A 20,467-nucleotide genomic window follows, 5' to 3' on the forward strand; every position below is an offset into this window, starting at 1 on the left:
CTGCTGAAGTCCCTTGTAGCTACTTAGCCATTATTGATAGTAAGATATAGGTGGAAAACAACTTTCATTAGTCCTCCACCTTAGAGGGGCCCTAGATCTGCAGGAGGCAGCCTAAATCACCTATGCCCCAAGGCTATAGTAACACTGGCATTAACCTTTGTAATCTCTGAATTATAAAATTTTAATGAAATTGAACTAGTAAGGCTAGCAGTGATGTTAACTAGCTAGTTTAAATATAATTGTGTTTCCTATATTTACTCATGCCTAAGATATAATTCTCACATTTTAACATTACCACTGAAATGTGATTAAGAGGATATCTCTGATCCTGGCCAGCATTGCTCAGTGGTTAGAGTATTGATCTGTGGACCAGAGGGTCAGGGGTTTGATTCCCAGTCAAGGGCAAGAACCTGGGGTTGCAGTTCTGAACACCCCCCCCACCTCCCCTCCTCTTTGGTTGGGGCACTTGTGGGAGGCAACCAATGTGTCTGTCTCTCTAAAAATCAATGAAAAAATATCCTCACTCCTTGAAAAAAAATTTTTAAGAGGATATCTCTGTTGCAAAATGGAAGCTTATAGAAAAGTCCCCTGTGGTTTTTTTTTATACTACATTACTTTTCTATTAGAATAGAAAATGGACGGTTGACTATAAAAATCATGACTTTGAGGAGACTATAATGTATGAAGGTGTTTAGTAGTTTCCCTATTAATTGGATTACTTTATGAACTCAGTTCATCATTGTATAAAATTATGTTTTTTATATGTTCTTCTAAGGAATTTCCAGTTTAAGGAACAGTATTGTGTGGCAGATAAGAATATGGTTTCAAAGTACCTCATTTCAGTCCAGATCTTTGGGATTTTCTGATTTTGGTGACTTAACCTCCCTGTATCTCAATTTTTCCATCTGTATAATTGGATAATATTAACAATTCTGTTTGTTATGATTCTTAAGTGAGTCTATTTATGTAAAACACTTGGAAATTTTTATTTGATTTAAAAATCTCTCAAAAATATTAGCCATTGTGTGATTATTGAATATTATTAATAATATTTATTAATGGACATTATATTACTATTACTGAGCATTTTAAGAAATGACTTAGCTGAATTAAATATATTGTTATAGTCTATATTTCCATATAATTGGAGTCTGGAATTTAGTTGATATTTTAGAATATTTAAAAGAATTTTCTAATATCTGAAAAATGAAGCTAATAAAAGTATTTTTAAATTATAGGTACCAAAGATGTACAGTGGGAATTTGTTCATGGTTTACTTGAAAATGCTATTTATGGAGGACGTATAGATAACTATTTTGACCTTAGAGTTCTTCAGTCATACCTGAAACAGTTTTTTAATTCTTCAGTAATTGATGTGTTAAACGAAATGAACAAGAAAAGCATTTTCCCATATACCTTATCTCTGCCAAAATCCTGCAGCATTTTGGTAAGTAAAATTAATCCTTGTCAATCTTTTACCAGATATATACTTGTGTTATTTCTTATATTGTTAAATATATGTTGTTTCTTTCTAAATGCACAAGTAATCATCATTCACAAATGTGGATTATTTGTTATACCAATATGCAGCCTGATTCTCTAAACTCTAGGTGTCCATTCGCTTTTGGATACTTACTGAAGATTTACTGATGATCATAGGATATATTGTGTAGGTAAATCTTGAAGGGAGTAGCAAAGGAAAATTTTCAAATGTAGAACTTCTCTGAAGATCTGGAGTGGGGGAATATGCTACTTCCTAGTAGGCATGAGGGCTCTGATATGTTTAATAATATTAACGAAATTAAAAAATATATTTAACAAATGTCTATTTTCATATACTGGCTTATAAATTTAAAGCAACTCTAAAAATATAAGATATTATCTGGCTTTCATAGCAACACTTTTGTGTATGTATATTTATTTTAACCAGGTGTAGCTTTTTGCTTTGAGTCATTCTATGCATTCTAGGAGAATGCAGGGCCCTTTTCCAGAAAATAGTACTAAATATAGTCCAAATACTTCAATTCTAGTTCATTTTACCTCAAAAATATATTTGTATAAATGCCCAAATAATATTTTTATTTGAGTATTATAATTATATCTATGTTCATTAATTACAAAGATATAAATATGTATGCACACAAAAGTATAGTTTTTCTCCTAGTATTGTGCCTTTTTCTGTCATTTTTTCAAGAAAAATTTCTGTTTCAGTAATATAATTATCAAAAAATAAGAGCTTGAAAACCTATATTAAACATATTACTCATATTTTATATGTTATATTACCAAATATCCCATCTGTTTTTTTATTATTCAGTAATAGACTTTGAACATTTGCCCAGTGGTAGCCCTGTTCCAGACATTGTGGATTCTGATGCATCTGCGGAGTTCACTTTCTCGTGGGAGAACCTTAGAGTGAATGAGCACATAGATATATCACATGCTTATTTATCATTTATCTACTTCAGAAAATGTACCCTGAAAAGTCTTCTATCTCTATTGTTCGAGGTTTACATTGAAAAACAAAATTCATACAGAAAAGTATACATCATACATGGGATTGCAGTTAATTTTTATACATTGAACACGTGAGTGTAACCCGCACTGGGATAAAGAAACAACGTTATCACCTCCCCATAATTCCTCCTTAGGCTTCCTTCTAACAGCCTGCATTAGCTATTCCTGTTTTTGCGCTTTATATGAATGCTGTCATTTGTTATATATACGTTTGTGTTCAAGTGGGGATAAATCAGCCTGGATGTTGCCTGTTATTTAGGAAACATGTCTGTGTAGAGTCCTAAGTAGAGAGAAGACTCTAGTCAGTCTAGATGAGACCATTTCACAGCTATTTTGAAATGAACAAAGTATATAAACACAAATAAAATAATAGTTTTATATTTATAGGATGATTTATGAGAATCAGTGTTTGGCCTTTTAATTGACCTAGGTAGGAGGAGGAATCCAAAAGCTTCCCAGGAATAGGGGAACACAAGCGTACACACACTCCTGCACATACACATTTACAAATGCGTGCGTGTATACAAGGTTACACTCATATGCGTGCATATGTTTACACATTGTGCTTGGAGTCCTTGTGGAGGATTACAGATGCTGAACTATAGGAAAGGAATAATTTCAAAGAACAGCATAGCATGTCTTTGCAAAATCGGACATATTTCTAGATCTTGTGCTTCCTGGAATCTGATTGTTTCCTTGGAAATACTTCAGGGGCAGCTGCCAAGAATAGGAAAAAGATGATGGTGTGCAGGGAGTGGAAGATGAGTGTCTTCACCAAGAATCGTTGCTTCAGCAAGAACAGTTTATATGCATGTACAATACCTGCCTTAAAATGACTTGTCTCTTCATAAAAATAAAACAATTTCCATCTTTGGGCCAAACTGAATAAATCCTGTTGATATATACTCTTACTTGCCCTTCTAGATGCATACTTGCCAAATCATGTCTGCAATGTTCATGGTAATTCTTGGGATTAAATGATAGGATTATCGGTGCATTTCATCAGCTAACTGAAACTGAGGAAATGCTTTATGATAAAGTGATTTACAAAACAGTGCTTGCATGCCAGAGTATTTGTATATAGACTTCTGGGGTTTCTATAAATTAAAAGAAAAAGATTGCTAGAATATTTATTTCTGATATAAGCAGTACTACACTCTTATAGATCACAACGAAAATAATTACAGGGCTTTCCTGAAAACATTCTACACAGTATCTTACACTTACTAAAGTGTAGCCACTTAAATATGTTTGTTTTAATCAATTCAGGGTTCCTTTGAATGTGGAAAGTTAGGATAAGAAAATATAGTATCAAATAATTTAAATATGAGGAGGTAGTAATGACAAAGAATATTTCTTTTTTTAAAATTGATTTCAGAGAAAGGAAGGGAGAGGGAGAGACAGAAACATCAATGATGAGAGAGAATCATAGATCGGTTGCCTCCTGCATGCCCCCTACCGGGGATTGAGCTGGCAACCCAGGCATGTGCCCTGACTGGGAATTGAACTGTGACCTCCTGGTTCACGGGTTGATGCTCAACCATTGAGCCACACCGGCTGGGCTATATTTCTTTTTCTGTTAATTAAAAATTTTTAATGTTGCCCTAGCTGGCTTGGCTCAGTGGATAGGGCGTCAGCCCGCGGACTGAAGGGTTTGATTCTTGTCAAAGGCATATGCCTGGGTTGCGGACTCCATCGCCAGTAGGGGGTGTGCAGGAGGTAGCTGATCAATGATTATCTCTCATCATTGATGTTTCCATCTCTCTCTCCCTCTCCCTTCCTCTCTGAAATCAATAAAAATATATTTAAAAAGAAATAAAAAATAAAAATTTTTAATGTTGACGTAATTGCAGGTGTCCCCCCTTTCCCCTGCCTTTTGCCACATCCACCCACTCCCCTCTCCCCTCCCTTGGCCTTCACCAAACTATTGTCCATGCCCATAGGGTATGCATATATGTTCTTTAGCAAATCCCTTCATCTTCTTTACCCAGTCACCCCTAACTTGGGCACTGGCCAGTCTATTCCATGTACTTATGCTTCTGGTTCCATTTTGTTCATCAGTCTATTAATTAAATTCCAAATATAAGTGAGATCATGTGATCTTTGTCTTTCTATGACTGGCTTATTTCATTTATCTAATACTCTCCAAGTCCACCTATGCTGTAAAAAGAATATTACTTACAGACAACTGATGATACAAACTGAAAGCGAGATTTATCTAGACATGTATATGTTAATAAGTAATAATTTAATACTTCACAGCATTGTCTGGGATTTCAATAGATTTAAGTTCAATCTTTTTGGAAAAATTGTTTTTCCTTCTTTATATTTAGGACTATCGTGCTGTCATTGAGAAGCTCCCAGAGGATGACAAGCCTAGTTTCTTCGGTCTGCCTGCCAATATCGCTCGCTCTTCTCAGCGCATGATCAGCTCTCAGGTAACCTAAGGAAAGATGAACCTTTAGAAAAAACATTCCCACTGAGCCTAAAAGAAATGACATTAATTTATTTAAAACTATAGACCCCATAAATTTTTATTTTAAAATGTTATTTTATTTAATGCAGTATATTCCAGTCTTACCTTGAATAAATTTTTAAATGAACCAAATAGTTCTATCTTAATACATTTGTTAAAATAAGTAAAATATCATTGAACATTATCCGTTTCATCCAAAATATGTTTGTTTTATTCCTGTGATTTCAAGTTACTTTAAATGTAATTCATGCAATTAATTATATAATTGATTCTTTTATAAAAAGGCGTTTTATAACAGTAACATTGATTTTTCTATAAGAGCTAGATATTGTTTTAAGCTCTAGCTACATATTCTTTTTTTCCTAAGCATATTTTGACATCCTAGAACTTTTTCATGGACACTCTTATAGATCACAGTAATTTAAAAGCAAAAATTTGGATGCAATGTGTTATATTTATTCTTAAAATGTAATCATTTTTTTCATTGCCAACATTTGAGGATTAATTCCTGGTGTAATAATCTTAGTAACATTGCACTGAATGGCCTTCATGAACTCAGCAGATGTGGTACCTCATGCTCAGCACCTGCAGTCATCCTGACTCAAATGATTTTTCAATTATTAGAGAAGTCAGACTTTCCCGGAAAAATCAGTTTTTGATATCAGGCAGCTTACAATGCTCTTTTCTCTGAGTTAGTCCTCTGTTTAAACATATTAACTCATATTTCAAGACCATGTTTATTAACTACAACTTTGCAAATAACACCATCAACCAAAAGAGGTAATATAGTATGAACTTTTTATACAGAGTATTAAATTCTGAGTTCTAACTATAGTAAAATCTATGTTTGAACACTTGTCACATTTTGAGTTCTATAAAGGAAGTGGATTGGAAAACATTATAAGCCTATTTAATTTTGTAATGTACACAATGATTTTATATTTATGACTTATAAATATTATGAACTTGAGTTTTTAGTTTCATGGTTTGTGGGAAGAGCTCAGAAGATTTATCTCAGTGCAATGGCGGATGCAATGGCGTGAGCGCACTCTGCCTATACAAGCTTCCTCGGCACACTGGGAAGTGGCAGCACCCGCGTGAGCAAGCCCCCTAGAGCCCCTACATAGTACCCTGATCTTTCCTACTATTGGCTGCCCTAAGGATAGTGTAAACTTCTGATTGGTCCAAAATGTTATATATACTGCTGCACTTACACAATAAACTTAGATCTGCGTCACTGAACCTGGTCTCATGAGTCGGGCATGCTTCATTAGGACTCCCCCCGTGGGACCCCCTGCTTCAATGGTTTATTATTTAGTAAGAAATAAAAATGTCTTTTCATTTGAAAAATGGCAATTAAAGGGAAAGATTGAGGCATCTATCTTACTGTTCCCTTGTGAATTATATTTCACTAGAGGCCTAGGGCCTTTTGCAGTCCGGGAGCCTGGGGCCTAAGCCAGCTCAGCCATCAGTTGGACATCCTTAGCGCAGGCTAATTGTTATTTTTAATCTCTTAGTAGTCTCAGGGCAAGGTGTTTTCCAATAGGGTGTGTCACCTGTCTTCCCCCCCCACGCAAGGCAAATGTGTATGTGGGAAAGATGTGTCCTCCACTGTGTGAGGGAATGACTCAGTCCAGGACACTTGGGGTGTCTGCCTTCTGAGCTCTATCCCGCGAGTCTCCAGTCCTGGGTTCTGCTCTCACAGCTCCAGTCCACTTCACCCTCCTTCTGCCAGAGCAAAGGTGGGTGGCTCCACAGGGAATTTTGTGCATTGGCCCTTTAAGAGGGTACCTGAATTTTCAGCTCTCTCTCCCTGGCAGACAGCACCCCGCTGCTTTTCAGAGCCAGATGTTATGTGGGTCCCTCCCCAATTTGGTGCTCTCTGGAGATTAGACCCCAGAGTTCTCAGTGGCAACCTCCCACAGCTGAGATATCTCTCCGGGACTTCAGTTGCTGTCTATGGGCACCACGCCAGCTCTTTTGCACCTCCGCCCCTCCTACCAGTCTCTATCTCCACTTCTGGTCCTCCGGTGTCAGGGCTCTCTCCTGCGAGGTTTCTGTTGATTACTCAGGAAGTTTTTCTGTATTTTAGTTGTAATTCCAGTGTGTTCCTGGGAGCATGTCCGTGCAGCATCCATGTACTGTACTCTGCTGCCATTTTTAATCCTATTATTCCTTTTAATAGTATAATTTTAACGTAAAATGTTCCTTCCCTTCTTTAATCTGTTGTCTAGATAGCACTCAGTTTAGTCAGAAGTCTCATAATTTTATTAGTCTTTTTTAGTAAATGACTTTTTTATCTGATCTAGTGTGTATTTTTTATTTTATTAAAAGTTTTTTGCTCTTATTTGCTTTCATATACATTCTCAACTTCATAGTTTGTTTAATGTGTTCAGTTTTCAGCATTGCTTTTTTTCAAACATAAACATTTACTGTTATAATTATCCTCCAGATTTTTATTCATTGTAGTTCCATAAGTTTTGATATGTGGACATTTTTGGGTGGTGAATGTTCATAATCATAGTATTTCAAACACACTACATTATCATCTCAGAGCCAAGGCAGAAGAAATCAAGTTCCCCTAGTGCTCCCTCTGTGGGGCATGTTGTTTCCTAATTACTGTATTGGGTGCTGCTCTTTCAAGGTCTGGATTTCCATTTCCTGTCTTTGGAAATGTGGACTTTATACTTTAAATGAGGGACATTTTACAAAGTAACTGGCCAAGTTCATGAAAGACAAGGAAAGACTGTCACAGTTTGGGGCGAGACTATGGTTATATAACTACTAAATATAATGTACCATTCTCATGAAACAGAAAAAGGACATTTCTGGGAAAATTCACCCATAGTAGTTTCGTTAATAGTATTGTACCAGTGTTAATTTCCTCATTTTGATCATTGTGTTGTGGTAATTTAAGGCTCTAACATTAGGAGAAGCTGTGTGAAATATATGATGGGAATTTTCTGTACAACTTTTGCCATTTTTCTGTAAGTCTAAAAGTAGTTTAAAATATGAAGTAAACAAGCAAAACAACCTATGGCCCTTTAGATTAGTTTTGCCTCTTTGGCTTTAACATTTTAAGATTTCCCTTAATATCTCTGGCACTTGAGTCATAAATTTTAACAGTTTTTTTGATGATATTACTGTTTATTAATAATTTTTAAACATATTGTTACAAAATTTTCTTTAGACATTGAGTCTGCCATAATCCCTGAGACAAAACTACAATTTACTTAATTTCTTTCACAATCCACTTACTCATGTAGATTGGGGATATGTTTATTTCAAAAATCTATATTGTTTCTCATTCCCAGAAGAATTATAATGGAGGTGACTTACAAAAATAAAACAACTTATTAGTGTAAAATCAATAGTTGTGGAAATTAGTTAAAAAGAATATCAGGAAAGGAAAAGAATATAAAACTAGGGAAACAGTTTGTACCAAAAGAAAACAAAACCCACGCTCTAAGTTCTATGTTAGATCAAAATTTTCTCCGTATGCTTTATAATATCCAAATTAAAAAGGAAATTACAATTGTATATATGGTTTAGTGTCTGAAAACACACCTATTGTTCAGGAAAAACAGAGGTATTCCTGAAATGTCTCCATTGTTCTTTGGAATAGGGCAGGTGGAATAGGAGTGACATCTTCTCTACAACCTTATAGCTATCCCGAAACATACCAAGTCATAATACACCATGTTCAGTCTGAATAGAACATGGAAGAAGTGATGCAAATATGTTGTTCATAGGAAATTTTATCCCTTTGATAAAATTTTAAAAGAATAGTATAATCTTGCACTGCATAATGAAGTTTAGGACCACAACGGCCCACATGTACTCTGGTGGTTCCATAAGATTATATTGGAGCTGAAAAATTTCTATTGCCTAGTGCCGTGGTTGGCAAACTGTAGCTCGCGAGCCACATGCGGCTCTTTGGCCCCTTCAGTGTGGCTCTTCCTAAGCCTTAGGAGTACCCTAATTAAGTTAATAACAATGTACCTACCTATATAGTTTAAGTTTAAAAATTTTGGCTCTCCAAAGAAATTTCAGTCGTTGTACTGTTGACATTTGGCTCTGTTGACTAATGAGTTTGCCGACCACTGGCTAGTGACATTGTAGCCATCATATCCCAACACATTACTCATGTGTTTGTGGTGATTGTTGCCAGTATTTACAAACCTACTGTGCTTCCAGTCTTATGAAAGCATAGCCCACACAGTAAATAATGTTTGATAAGACTAATAAATGACTGTTACTGGACTTATTATTTGCTATACTGTACTTTTTATTATTATTTTAGAGTCTATTCTTTCTACTTATAAAATTGTTTCCCTGATGCCATGTTATGCTGGCAACAGCATCATTCATCTCATGTTTAGTTCATCTTTTGATGGCATCATTTTCCCTTGTGCTTATAGTCCAGGAGGAATAGACTGTACCTTTTAGGTTTTTATATACACATAGTAGGACTGTAGTCTAAGCCATTTAGGTTTATGTAAGTACTCTGGTGTTCATACTAGGACACATTCCCCAATGATTAATTTCTCAGAACATATCCTTGTTGTTAAGCAGTGTGCACGACAATATTGAATAAAGTACTTTAATTGCTTAAAAATGTGAATAATGAAAAGACATTTTATTTTCTGTGCTTTATAAAAGAGACAAATATGTAAGTTTTTTAAAAACAAAACATGGCCAGTACATTGTTATAAATTATAGTCCTATCTGCATTATAAAAATATTTTATTATTTATTTGAACTCCCTTTTTATACTTTGTTCATTAAAGTTTACAATATAATGTGATACTGTGATTAAGAAAAGCAACCTCACCTGTTATATTTCTAATGCAGAAAATATGACCATTTTTAGTCTGGCAAACATTTTATTCTTATAATAGTTCTAACATTACATATAAGAAATATTTGAACCCTTTTCCTTTCAGACATCTCTTTGCATTCTTATTTGTTTCCTGTCATAATTGACAAATTTAAAACACAAATAAGTGATAGAAAATGTTTCCAGTGTTAAAATAGCACTTCTTCTGACTACCAACTAGTGATGTTTTGCAGTCTAGCAAAGCTGATAAATTAGGTGCTGTTGTAGAGTTCAGCTAGAGCAAATGAAAATAATTTATCAGAAAAACAAAGAAAATGAAACACTGAATCACCACAGTTTTTTCAAGACTAGAGAATCAATCAAAATCTCTAGAAGAAACTTGAGTTTACCAGCATGATTGTGGATTTTTCACAATTAAGTAGTGCATTCATTTTAAAGATTTATGGCTCATATTTTATTACAAACTTTAGTAATAGAACTCAACAAAATATGAAATATAGTCCAATCTCTTAAAAAGGAAGAACAACCAACATCGCTCAAAAAGTGAAACAGAAAAGTAGTCAACATGCTGCAAATATTGATGTTTAAAATACTAGCTTAGGAAAACATATGCCTGTGTTTTGGGATTTATTTTGTTTATGTTAGATAAGCAGTTTTAATATTTAGTTGACATATTTACAAAGAAATATGGGTACTTCACTGATTTTTATACACATACCCCAATATCTATAATACTTAGCATACTTGGTAAAATTCTAGATTATTCTAGAATTTTATTCTAGAATTGAAATGGAAGTCGTTTTATTCTGTTATTGAAATGGAAGTCATTAAACACTATTTTAGAAAAGAAAATGTGAGTGAATTGATTTTGGTTATAATGATAAAAACCTGATAACAAGGATGTTGCAGGAGTGAAAGCCCCAAATAGGGAACACTTGTTTACCTTGCTTTAACTACCTGACCTATACTTCTTTCGAGTCTTAAGAGTAGAAGAAACATTAAGATGATAACACCAAATGAATACAGAGCCTTAAAACTGTGTTTGATTATTTTTACCAACAAGTAATTATTTAAAATTGTTTTACTATTTTATACAGTTTGCTATGATATTTGCTATCTTTCTTATCATTTCATCTTTTCAAAAAAACTATCTTTAATTTATCAGCATTTTGAAATTATGAAATTTAACCAATCAAACTAAAAAATATTTGAATTTCAGAAATGAGCAGATAGAAATGATAAGAGGTTATTAATAATGGATAATTAGAGATTTCTGGCTAAAGAAGCAGCTTTTCAAAAAAGAGACATTATAATCTGTCATTTTGTTTTTATTTAAATTTATTACAGTAACATTGATTAATAAAATTACATAGGTTTTAAGTATACAATTCGATGATACATCATCTGTATATCTGTCTACCACTCAAAGTCAGATAGTCTTCTGTCTCCATCCATATATTTGACACCCTTACTCTTTACTACCCTCCGCTCTTCTTCCCTCTGATAATCACCACACTGTTGTCAGTGTCTGTGAGTTTCTGTTTGTTTTTCTTACTTGTTCTTTTGTTGCTTTCAGTTTTATATCTCACATGTAAATTAATCATATGATTCTTGACTTTTTCTGACTTATTTCGCCTAGCATGACATTCTTAAGAGCCATCCATGTTGTTGTCAATGGCACTATTTCATCTTTCCTTTTTAAAAAATTTATCTTCATTGTTGAAATTATTACAGTTGTCCCCTTTTATCCACATTGATCCCTTCTAGCTAGCTCCTGCCCCCACCCCACCCCCACCACAGGGCTTCACCACACTATTGTCTGTGTCCATGAGTTATGCATATATGCATATAAGTTATTTGGTTAATCTCTTTCACCCACCCACCCTGCCTTCTCTCAGATTCAACAGTCTGTTCCATGCTTCTGTGACTCTGGATCTATTTTGTTAATCAATTTATTTAGTTCTTTCAACTTTTCTTATGGCCAAGTAGTATACCATTGTATATATATGTATCACATATTCTTTATCCAGTCATCTGTAAAAGGACATTAAGGTTGTTTCCATGTCTTGACCACTGTGAAAAATGCTGCAGTGAACATATTCACATATGTTTGTGAATACATGTCTTTAAATTTTTGGGCTAGATACCCAGAAGAGGGGTTGCTGGGTCATATGGTAACTCTATTCTTAATATTTTTAGGATCCTTCATACTATTTTCAGATTCTTTTTGGTTTTTGGTTTTTTTAAAATATATTTTATTGGTTTTTTACAGAGAGGAAGGGAGAGGGATAGAAAGTCAGAAACGTCGATGAGAGAGAAACATCGATCAGCTGCCTCCTGCACACTCCCTACTGGGGATGTGCCCGCAACGAAGGTGCATGCCCTTGACCAGAATCGAACCTGGGACCCTTGAGTCTGCAGGCCAGTGCTCTATCCACTGAGCCAAACTGGTTAGGGCTGTTTTTTTTATCTACTTAAATAAGTCAGTAAAATACTAAGTCAATTGAACAAAGATAATGGGATTAAAACTTATATTTGTCTCAACTTTTATAAAATAAGTATCACTTTTGTACCTATGCTATTTCTGTTTGACTGAAGTCATTTTCATTTATTGCTATTTATTTATTTTGTTCTTTCAGGTTATTTCACAGTTGAGGATCTTGGGCAGAGCAGTAACAGCTGGTTGCAAATTTGATAGAGAAATCTGGTCTAATGAACTTTCTCCTGTCCTCAATCTCTGGAAGAAACTAAATCAGGTTAGTAGTGGAATATCCTTCTGATTATTTTCTGTTTTATCTACAAATTGTCCATGTTGTCCTGGAACTAGATGGGGGAAATAATAGCAATAGAAGTCGATCAGCCAAGGAAGCAGTGTCACCAGTGTAATTTGTCTTTTTCTGGTCATCTGATATGTCATCTTCTGTACCTACTATATTTTTGGTCACACCTTGTCTTCTCTCTCCTCTTTCTTTAAAGTCACTGACTATTTTTAAAGGGGAAGTGTTTCAGTGGAGTCAAACTGCTAAGGAAAAATAACATCAACTAGATTCAGTTTGTTTTTATAATGTAGAGTATGTTATATTAAAAATTATAGAATATTTGCTCACTAGGCAAAGCCTTAGGGTATTATAATTGCTAATGCTATTGAATAAGGATTTATTCTCTGGGATTAAACAATATAATATTGTAAATTTAACATTTAGTAATATTATAAAAATGCCTATCTATCATGACTATGAAGTCATGACCCTGATTTCCATTCTTCATACCAATTTGTATTAAAGTTGCTGTTATTTACCCTCTCTTTTTTAAACCAACCTTTGCTTATCTTTAAATTAATAACCACATTTACACAAATCTTCGTTCTTCTCCTTGAGCAATTTATTCTCTTTTCTTGACGTTTGGATAATATTCCCCTTGTCAAGACTCAGCTTCTTCTCAGCAACTTTAAAAACCTGACAGGCTATTTTTAATTTTCTGATGATTTTCCATGGAATTCTTAAAATGTGTTCACACATACAAACATATGTATTCATATGTATATTTATTATATTATACAATAGAGTAATTTATTCTGAGAATAATGTAAATTTTTCAGTTTTCATTTAGAGAATAAGATAGAAATTGAATGATTTGAATAATTGACTAAGTCTATCCCTTACTAAATAGCAAAACCTAATGTATAAGTGATCCTAATCATTACAAAGATCTCATCTGACATTTTAGAGTCACAGTCCAGCTATCTGTCAGAGCCTTTCCTTTCCTCCGAATTATAAGTAAACTTGTTTGACCCAGTTTCCAAGTTCAAGAAAGAGTGAAGTCTACTCCACGATTTTGTCACCTTAACTCTTACAATTTTCTTTTGTCTCTATGTCTGAATTTTCATTGATCATGTTTTTCTCTCATATTAGATCTGGCTTTAAGGTGCAACTTCTGTCTGTATATTTCATAGAAAATCCAGTCATACCAACGTAATGTGGGAGAGGAAAAAATGTCTTTTCTTCTGCATTTTTAGATTCTCAGCTGGGTCCCTGTTTCAGAAGACAGATTAACAAGGGAAAAGCATACAAATTTATTTAATACGAGGGGCCCAGTGCACGAATTTGTGCATCTTGAAAGGAACAAATTCCTGTGGGCCACGAAGCTGTGGTGGGCACAGGGGTGGGTCTTGGCCCATCCTCCCCGCCCCGCTTGGCCCCTCCCACCACAGTCCCAGATCCCCTGGCAGCCCAGCTCTTGCCACCACCACCACCACTCCCATGCCCTGACAACTTGGGCTCTGCTCGCACCCGCTGAGGGTGCAGAGCAATTGGGGCCAGCACTGGCAGCAGGTGTGAGTGGCAGCTGCTGCCTTGATCGCTCCTCAGGAGCAGTGGGAGGAGGAGAAGCCCTCAGGGGCAATCGGGCCGGCAGCTGCTGCTTACACCCACTGATGGCGCTGAGCAATCGGGACCAGCGCTGGGTGCTGGCAGTGGGTGTGAGTGGCGGCTCCGGCAGTGGTTGGGAGCCGATGTCGGCAGAAGGTGCAAGCACGGGGGTGCGGGGACCATGGCATGTGGGAATAAAGAATTTTCAGTAACCACCAGAGGCTTGCCCCGATGATAGCAACTGGTGCCCCTGCTCACCTACTCCATCATCCCACCACAGCCAATGCCTGCTATGGTCCACGTGCGCCCCCTGGTGGCCAGCACACGTCATAGCAAACAGTTGTTTGGTTGTTCTGCTGTTCGGTCTATTTGAATATTAGGGTTTTATCTATATAGATTTCAAGGTGATATAAAGTTTTATTAAATTTTGACAGAAATGAGATATTTGACCATTTTTTTCTTAAAGCAGTATAACATAGTAAAGCATGGACTATCGAATTCCACTGTCTGGTTTAAAATTCTGCCTCTGCCTCTTCTAGATATGACTGCACATGTTGTCTCATCTCTCCTTGCCTAGTTGCCTGCTCGGTAAAATGGGGTAATAGACTGCTATAATTAGTAGATTGGTCAATACTGAGTATTTAGAAGTGTGCCTAGCCTGTGTTAAGTGCTCAATAAATATTAGCTGTTATTAGGCAGATTTTAAAAATAATATTAGGTTGAAATTGCTCTAAGGTTTTTATATTTTGGAAATTTGATATCCCTATGATAACTACACAAAGAGTCTAGAAGAAAAGCGTATGCTTTCTAATATTTATCTTAAAGATATAATTACCTAAGAAGCCTGTGCTAATTAGATAAAAGAACAGGTCTTTGAAGGATGTCACTTAGAATCATAAGCAGATTGTACTTGCAAAGGGTTTTCAATCAAGTACTAATCAGATTGTTTTAAATTAATTACCTTTCTAGCATAATGATGATGAGTATTTTTATGAATGATTAAAGGTAAGTTCTGGTAAATGTTGTTACTTTTAGTGTTTTTGTTTTGTGCTTCAAATGCACATATTCCATATACACTTGTATGTGTCTGAATGTGGATGTGTGCATACTGCTTCATCACACGAGATTTTTAGAGTTTCATGATTCCTACACCTTATTGTTAGAATACTCATTAATTTCATTATTTATCCACTAAATCAATGGATTCTGAAAGGAAATCTTAAACACTTTTTTTCTCCATCATTCTGAAAAATTCTTTTTTAAATCATCTTTGAAAGTTAGAAATCTAGGAAATCTAATCACATTTTTTATCAGGTCACTTGAGTATTTATAAGATGGATACAGTTTTTTTGTTGTTTAGTTTTTTTTGTTGTTGTTGCCTTTGTCAAAGGAAAAATGTTGAATGGAAAGTGTCATTTCACTAACTAGTAAATTATTTTTTAATTTTTTATTATGACTATAAAAGTATAAAACCTAATAGCAAAATCTGTGGCTTATGAATACTACTGCTTTTTATTGTTGTTAATTCTCCCCCGAAGAAACTTTTTCCTTTGATTTTTGTAGAGAAAGTGAAAGGGAGAGAGAGAGAGAGAAACATCGATGTGAGACACATTGATTCGTTGCCTCCCAGACTCACTCCACCTGGGGCAGGGATTGAGCCTGCCACTGAGGTAAGTGCCCTTGACCAGAATCGAACCCAAGACCCCTCAGACTTTGGGGTGACACTCTGACCAAGAAAACTGGCTAGGGTTGAAAATACTACCTTTTAACATTGTCATTAGCATTAAATACATTATTATGATAGTGCCTGATACTTAATAGTTAATAAATGTTAACTTTATTATAGTTGTTATACTGTTTTTTTATACTATCTCTAAAACTTCTAAATCTAGAGATTTATTGTGTTATCTTCAGTAAAGTATAACAGAGATTAGACTAACATATAATATTAACTGAATTTTAATAATATTTTTACTGAATAAGTACATTATTTTTATTCTTTTGATTATACTCACTGATATTAGAGGAAAAAATAAAATATAAAAATAAAACTAATTATTTTACATTCTTACACACAGCGTTTAACACCAATATACAATGTACAAATAATGAATTTTTTCTTCTTCATATCTTGGGGGAACAGTTGCTTCAATAACATGTGAGCTTACTTTTATATTTTCATAGGATGGGGTGATTGTTCCCTGTACTTTTCTTACAGAGGTGGGCACATGTAGTTCAGAAAGTTCTAACTTCATGAAAACTTCACACAAACTTCTTTGTCTTTTAATTTTTATGACTCACATATTTATAATGGTCAATTTCAGTAACCCTAAGCATTCGTTGTCTCCAACCCCACATCAACCTGCTCCCCACCAAATCCCTTCATTTTATACAAACAATAGAATTCATATATTGATAGATTTATTATCATCATTTCTTAATGTAAGGTATGCCAGAAGTCATTTTACTTTTTAAATTTTCCTGGTGAGAATGAATATGTATGAAGTTGCCTGCTTTAAGTTTTTCCCTCTGGGACTGGCTTCTTCATCTTTCTCTAATTAAGGAAAGCGCTTTCCTGTTGTTTAAAGAGAACAGTTTTTACTTACTCCGTGAGCTAATGAAGTCAAGTCCTTGGGAGACTAAGTAGAGAGAGATTCTCAGGCCACTGTGATGGCTATCAGTGTTTCTCAACCTCTGGCCCTTTAAATACAGTTCCTCATGTTGTGACCCAACCATAAAATTATTTTCATTGCTACTTCATAACTGTAATGTTGCTACTGTTATGAATGGTAATGTAAATATCTGATATGCAGGATGGTCTTAGGTGAACCCTGTGAAAGGGTCGTTTGACCGCCAAAGGGGTCGAAACCCACAGGTTGAGAACTGCTGGCTTACATACTTCAGAGTTTTACTTTTAAGCAGAGGACTGAATATAATGTAAGCATTGCTTTTAATGAAGAAATAAACAGCATGTGAATCCATTAACACTTTTCTCAGTGTTCCAAAATTTGCTTCTCATTGAAATGAAGAGATTCAGTGGTATCTGCCTCAGAGGACGTAATCTCTGATTTCCAAAACATTTTTTTAAAATGTTGTTCTTCCTGTAGTAACATTTCTAAGGGTTTTTACATCTGAGGATATCTTTATTTCATATTCACATTTAACTGATAGAGTTGGAGTATAGCTACAGATCCATTTTTAGCTTCCTAATTCTTTTCTTTGAACTCTTAGAAAACATTACTCAGTTGTCTTTTTATTGAAGAATTTTCTGTTGATATGCTTTCCTTTTTTTAAAAATATATTCTATTGATTTTTTACAGAGAGGAAGGGAGAGAGATAGAGAATCAGAAACATCGATGAGAGAGAAACATCGATCAGCTGCCTCCTGCACATCTCCTACTGGGGATGTGCCCGCAACCCAGGTACATGCCCTTGACCGGAATCGAACCTGGGACCTTTGAGTCCGCAAGCTGACACTCTATCCACTGAGCCAAACCGGTTTCAGCTGATTTCCTTTTAATAACTGATTTTTGGTCTAGAATATTCTATCTCTGATCTCCTTAATTTTCACCATAGTATATATGTGGATTTTATTTTATTTTATTTGCTATGTATTCAGTTTTGATTCTCTGAGAAATTACAATTTCAAAAGCTAACCTATCCACTTCTACCTGTTTCAGCCTGGGCCCCACGGGCGCTGGGTGTGTGGTGTGTAACATCAAGGACACTGTTGTCTATGGCTGGTGCTTGATATTGCTTTTTATAGCTCTGAAGTGGTAATATGGTGGACAGTGATCCAATCAAGGTAATGTGAAAAGAATAGTTTTTCACCGAAAAACTCTTTGCAACCATGTCACTCAATTCTCTTCAGCGGTAGGCTATTATATCCTCCCACTCAATAAGTCCCCAAGCACCTGTGTCTCCCAGGCGTTTCCCATTCTTCTGTGCCTTTTTCTGGGTTCAGTGCCTTGTCAGACAGAATTCTGAAGTGGGAGACTCATTTGCATGGTAAATATAGATTCTTTTCAAAGTTATTATATTAAATTTATAATAGCCAAATTAATCAATCAAGTGTGTTACATTTCATCATTATAATATTTTGTCTATTATCTATCTTCTCTTTCCTGAAGCTATTGTCATAATTTAGGTTTTAATTCTTTCTCATGTGGATTATTGAAGAAAATTCTGAATTTGACTTCTAACATATAGGATGTCCCCAAACATGTATACACAGCTGATAATTCACTTAATTTTCACTCCTTTTCAGGTTTAACTGATTTGAAATAACGGATGAAGCCAGATTAAGCTTTGAACAAAGAAAATTTATCCTAAAGTGCTACTAGCCTTTTTTCATGGGGATATATAAAAGATAAAGTTTACAGTATAAAACTGGCAACAGTCCATGAATTGAGGGCACACGAATACTGAACAATGATTCTTGATGTTTGTGATTCCATTGCTTCAAGTTATCAGCAGTGCCTGGTCATCTATTTGAAAACTGGCATTGACAAAAACAGTTATTCATTTCTGTAGATTCTTGTAAATTTTAAAAATGAAATGTATGTTCATAAACACTGACTTTATCAAAGTGTGTACACTTTGGGGGACACCCTGTATATTTGGGGACACCCTGTAAACTTCGTCCAAATCATATTTCCTATCATTATCACATTAATTTTCCTGAGGAAAGTATTTTTTCTCACAGCATGGATCCATATAGAACCTCTTTCTAAGCCTTTTCCATAGTGAGGCAGATCTCAGTGTTATATAAACAGACCACTGTGGTTTCTGTCTGTGAGGACTTCTAGATGCTATTTCCTTCTGGAATTTCCTAGATCTGCTAAATTAATAACAGCCAAATAAAGTACCAGCATCTTATAGAAGCCTTTTCAGCTGTTACTCACTTTTCTCTCCATGTTTCTGTAGTACTAATTTGTAACTTGCATAATAACTTCCATAAGAGTTATATTTTAAGCTAGGCAAGTTACTATATGGTAATTAGATATAGGAATTCTCTTACTTTGAAGAGTATTGAAATTTATGCCTGTAAATGTTTCAAGTGAAACAACTTAATGCCACATTCCTGTTTTTTTAAATCATTATTATCAGGTTGTGCTTAATTATTAGGTAAACTTAAAAGAATAATTACAGTTAAGCAATGAAAAGAAATTTTTAAATATATTTTATTGATTTTTTACAGAGAGGAAGGGAGAGGGATAGAGAGTTAGAAACATTGATGAGAGAGAAACATTGATCAGCTGCCTCTTGCACACTCCCCACTGAGGATGTGCCTGTAACCAAGGTACATGCCCTTGACTGGAATAGAACCTGGGACATTTCAGTCTGCAGGCCGACCCTCCATCCACTGAGCCAAACCGGTTAGGGCTGAAAAGAAATTTTTTATGGAAAGTATATAATAGTCATCTAGGTTCTAAGAACTTCCCGTTAAGTAAATAAAGGATGTTAGCTGAATCACTTACTAACTTTTTCTTAGCTTTCCCTTGGGTAAAAAATAAGTCGGCATTCTTTTATTTGTACATTTACTCATTCATTCATCAAATATCTATTGATGTGCCTGCTGTATGCTAGGCACTATGATAGAGGTGCTAGATTTATTAAGAGATGGAACCAACTGCTACCAGGGGTTAAGCTGTAGCTGGGAAGATACCCTGCTCACTGCACCAATTGTGGGAGTACTTACTCCTTGATCCTGCTTGCCTATGCCAGCAGGTCCTTCTCTGCCAGGAACTGGACCTCCTTGGACACTGGGTCTTAGACGGAGAAGGTACAAGAAGTCGAGAGTCTTTATTGTAGCCCAAGTAGCCATTGCTAACAAGGAGCCATCATACAAAGCAGTCCATAAAGCAGGCAGCCACACAAGTAGTTACAGCAAACATAGGAGCCATTACACACACAGCTCTATATAAAGTCAGCAGCCTCCAACATAGGGGCTACACAAAGTAGCTCAACCAAGTAGCCGTGCACTGGCTGGCCAGTAACACACTTTATACCAAATTAGACAAAAGAGGCTTCTTGCCAACATAGTGACATCAATACTTGGGCTACAGACAGGCACACCGCACAGTGCGTACAATACAATCGCTGTGTCCTTGCTTTTGGACCTGCTTCTGGTAAGTTGGCCTTGGCAACTTGGCCTTGAACATCCGGCGTACTCTGAACAGGGTTCCCACAGAAGGACATAGTTCCTTTGTTCCTGCTCCTGCTTTCTGTTCTCTAGACATCCTATTTGGCGGAACCCACAGGACA

General features: G+C 35.5%; 1 protein-coding gene across 1 annotated transcript in view; it reads left to right on the forward strand.

Annotated features, from left to right (window-relative positions):
- DYNC2H1 (dynein, cytoplasmic 2, heavy chain 1) overlaps positions 1-20,467 on the forward strand; it is a 305,345-nt gene that overhangs the window by 217,092 nt on the left and 67,786 nt on the right. The window contains 3 exon segments of the mRNA XM_006773520.2: positions 1,239-1,447; positions 4,851-4,955; positions 12,473-12,589. Coding sequence (XP_006773583.1) covers positions 1,239-1,447; positions 4,851-4,955; positions 12,473-12,589 — 431 coding nt within the window.

The sequence above is a fragment of the Myotis davidii genome, unplaced genomic scaffold (genome assembly GCF_000327345.1).
Source record: "Myotis davidii unplaced genomic scaffold, ASM32734v1 scaffold1025, whole genome shotgun sequence".
In the NCBI taxonomy this organism is placed as follows: Eukaryota; Metazoa; Chordata; class Mammalia; order Chiroptera; family Vespertilionidae; genus Myotis; species Myotis davidii.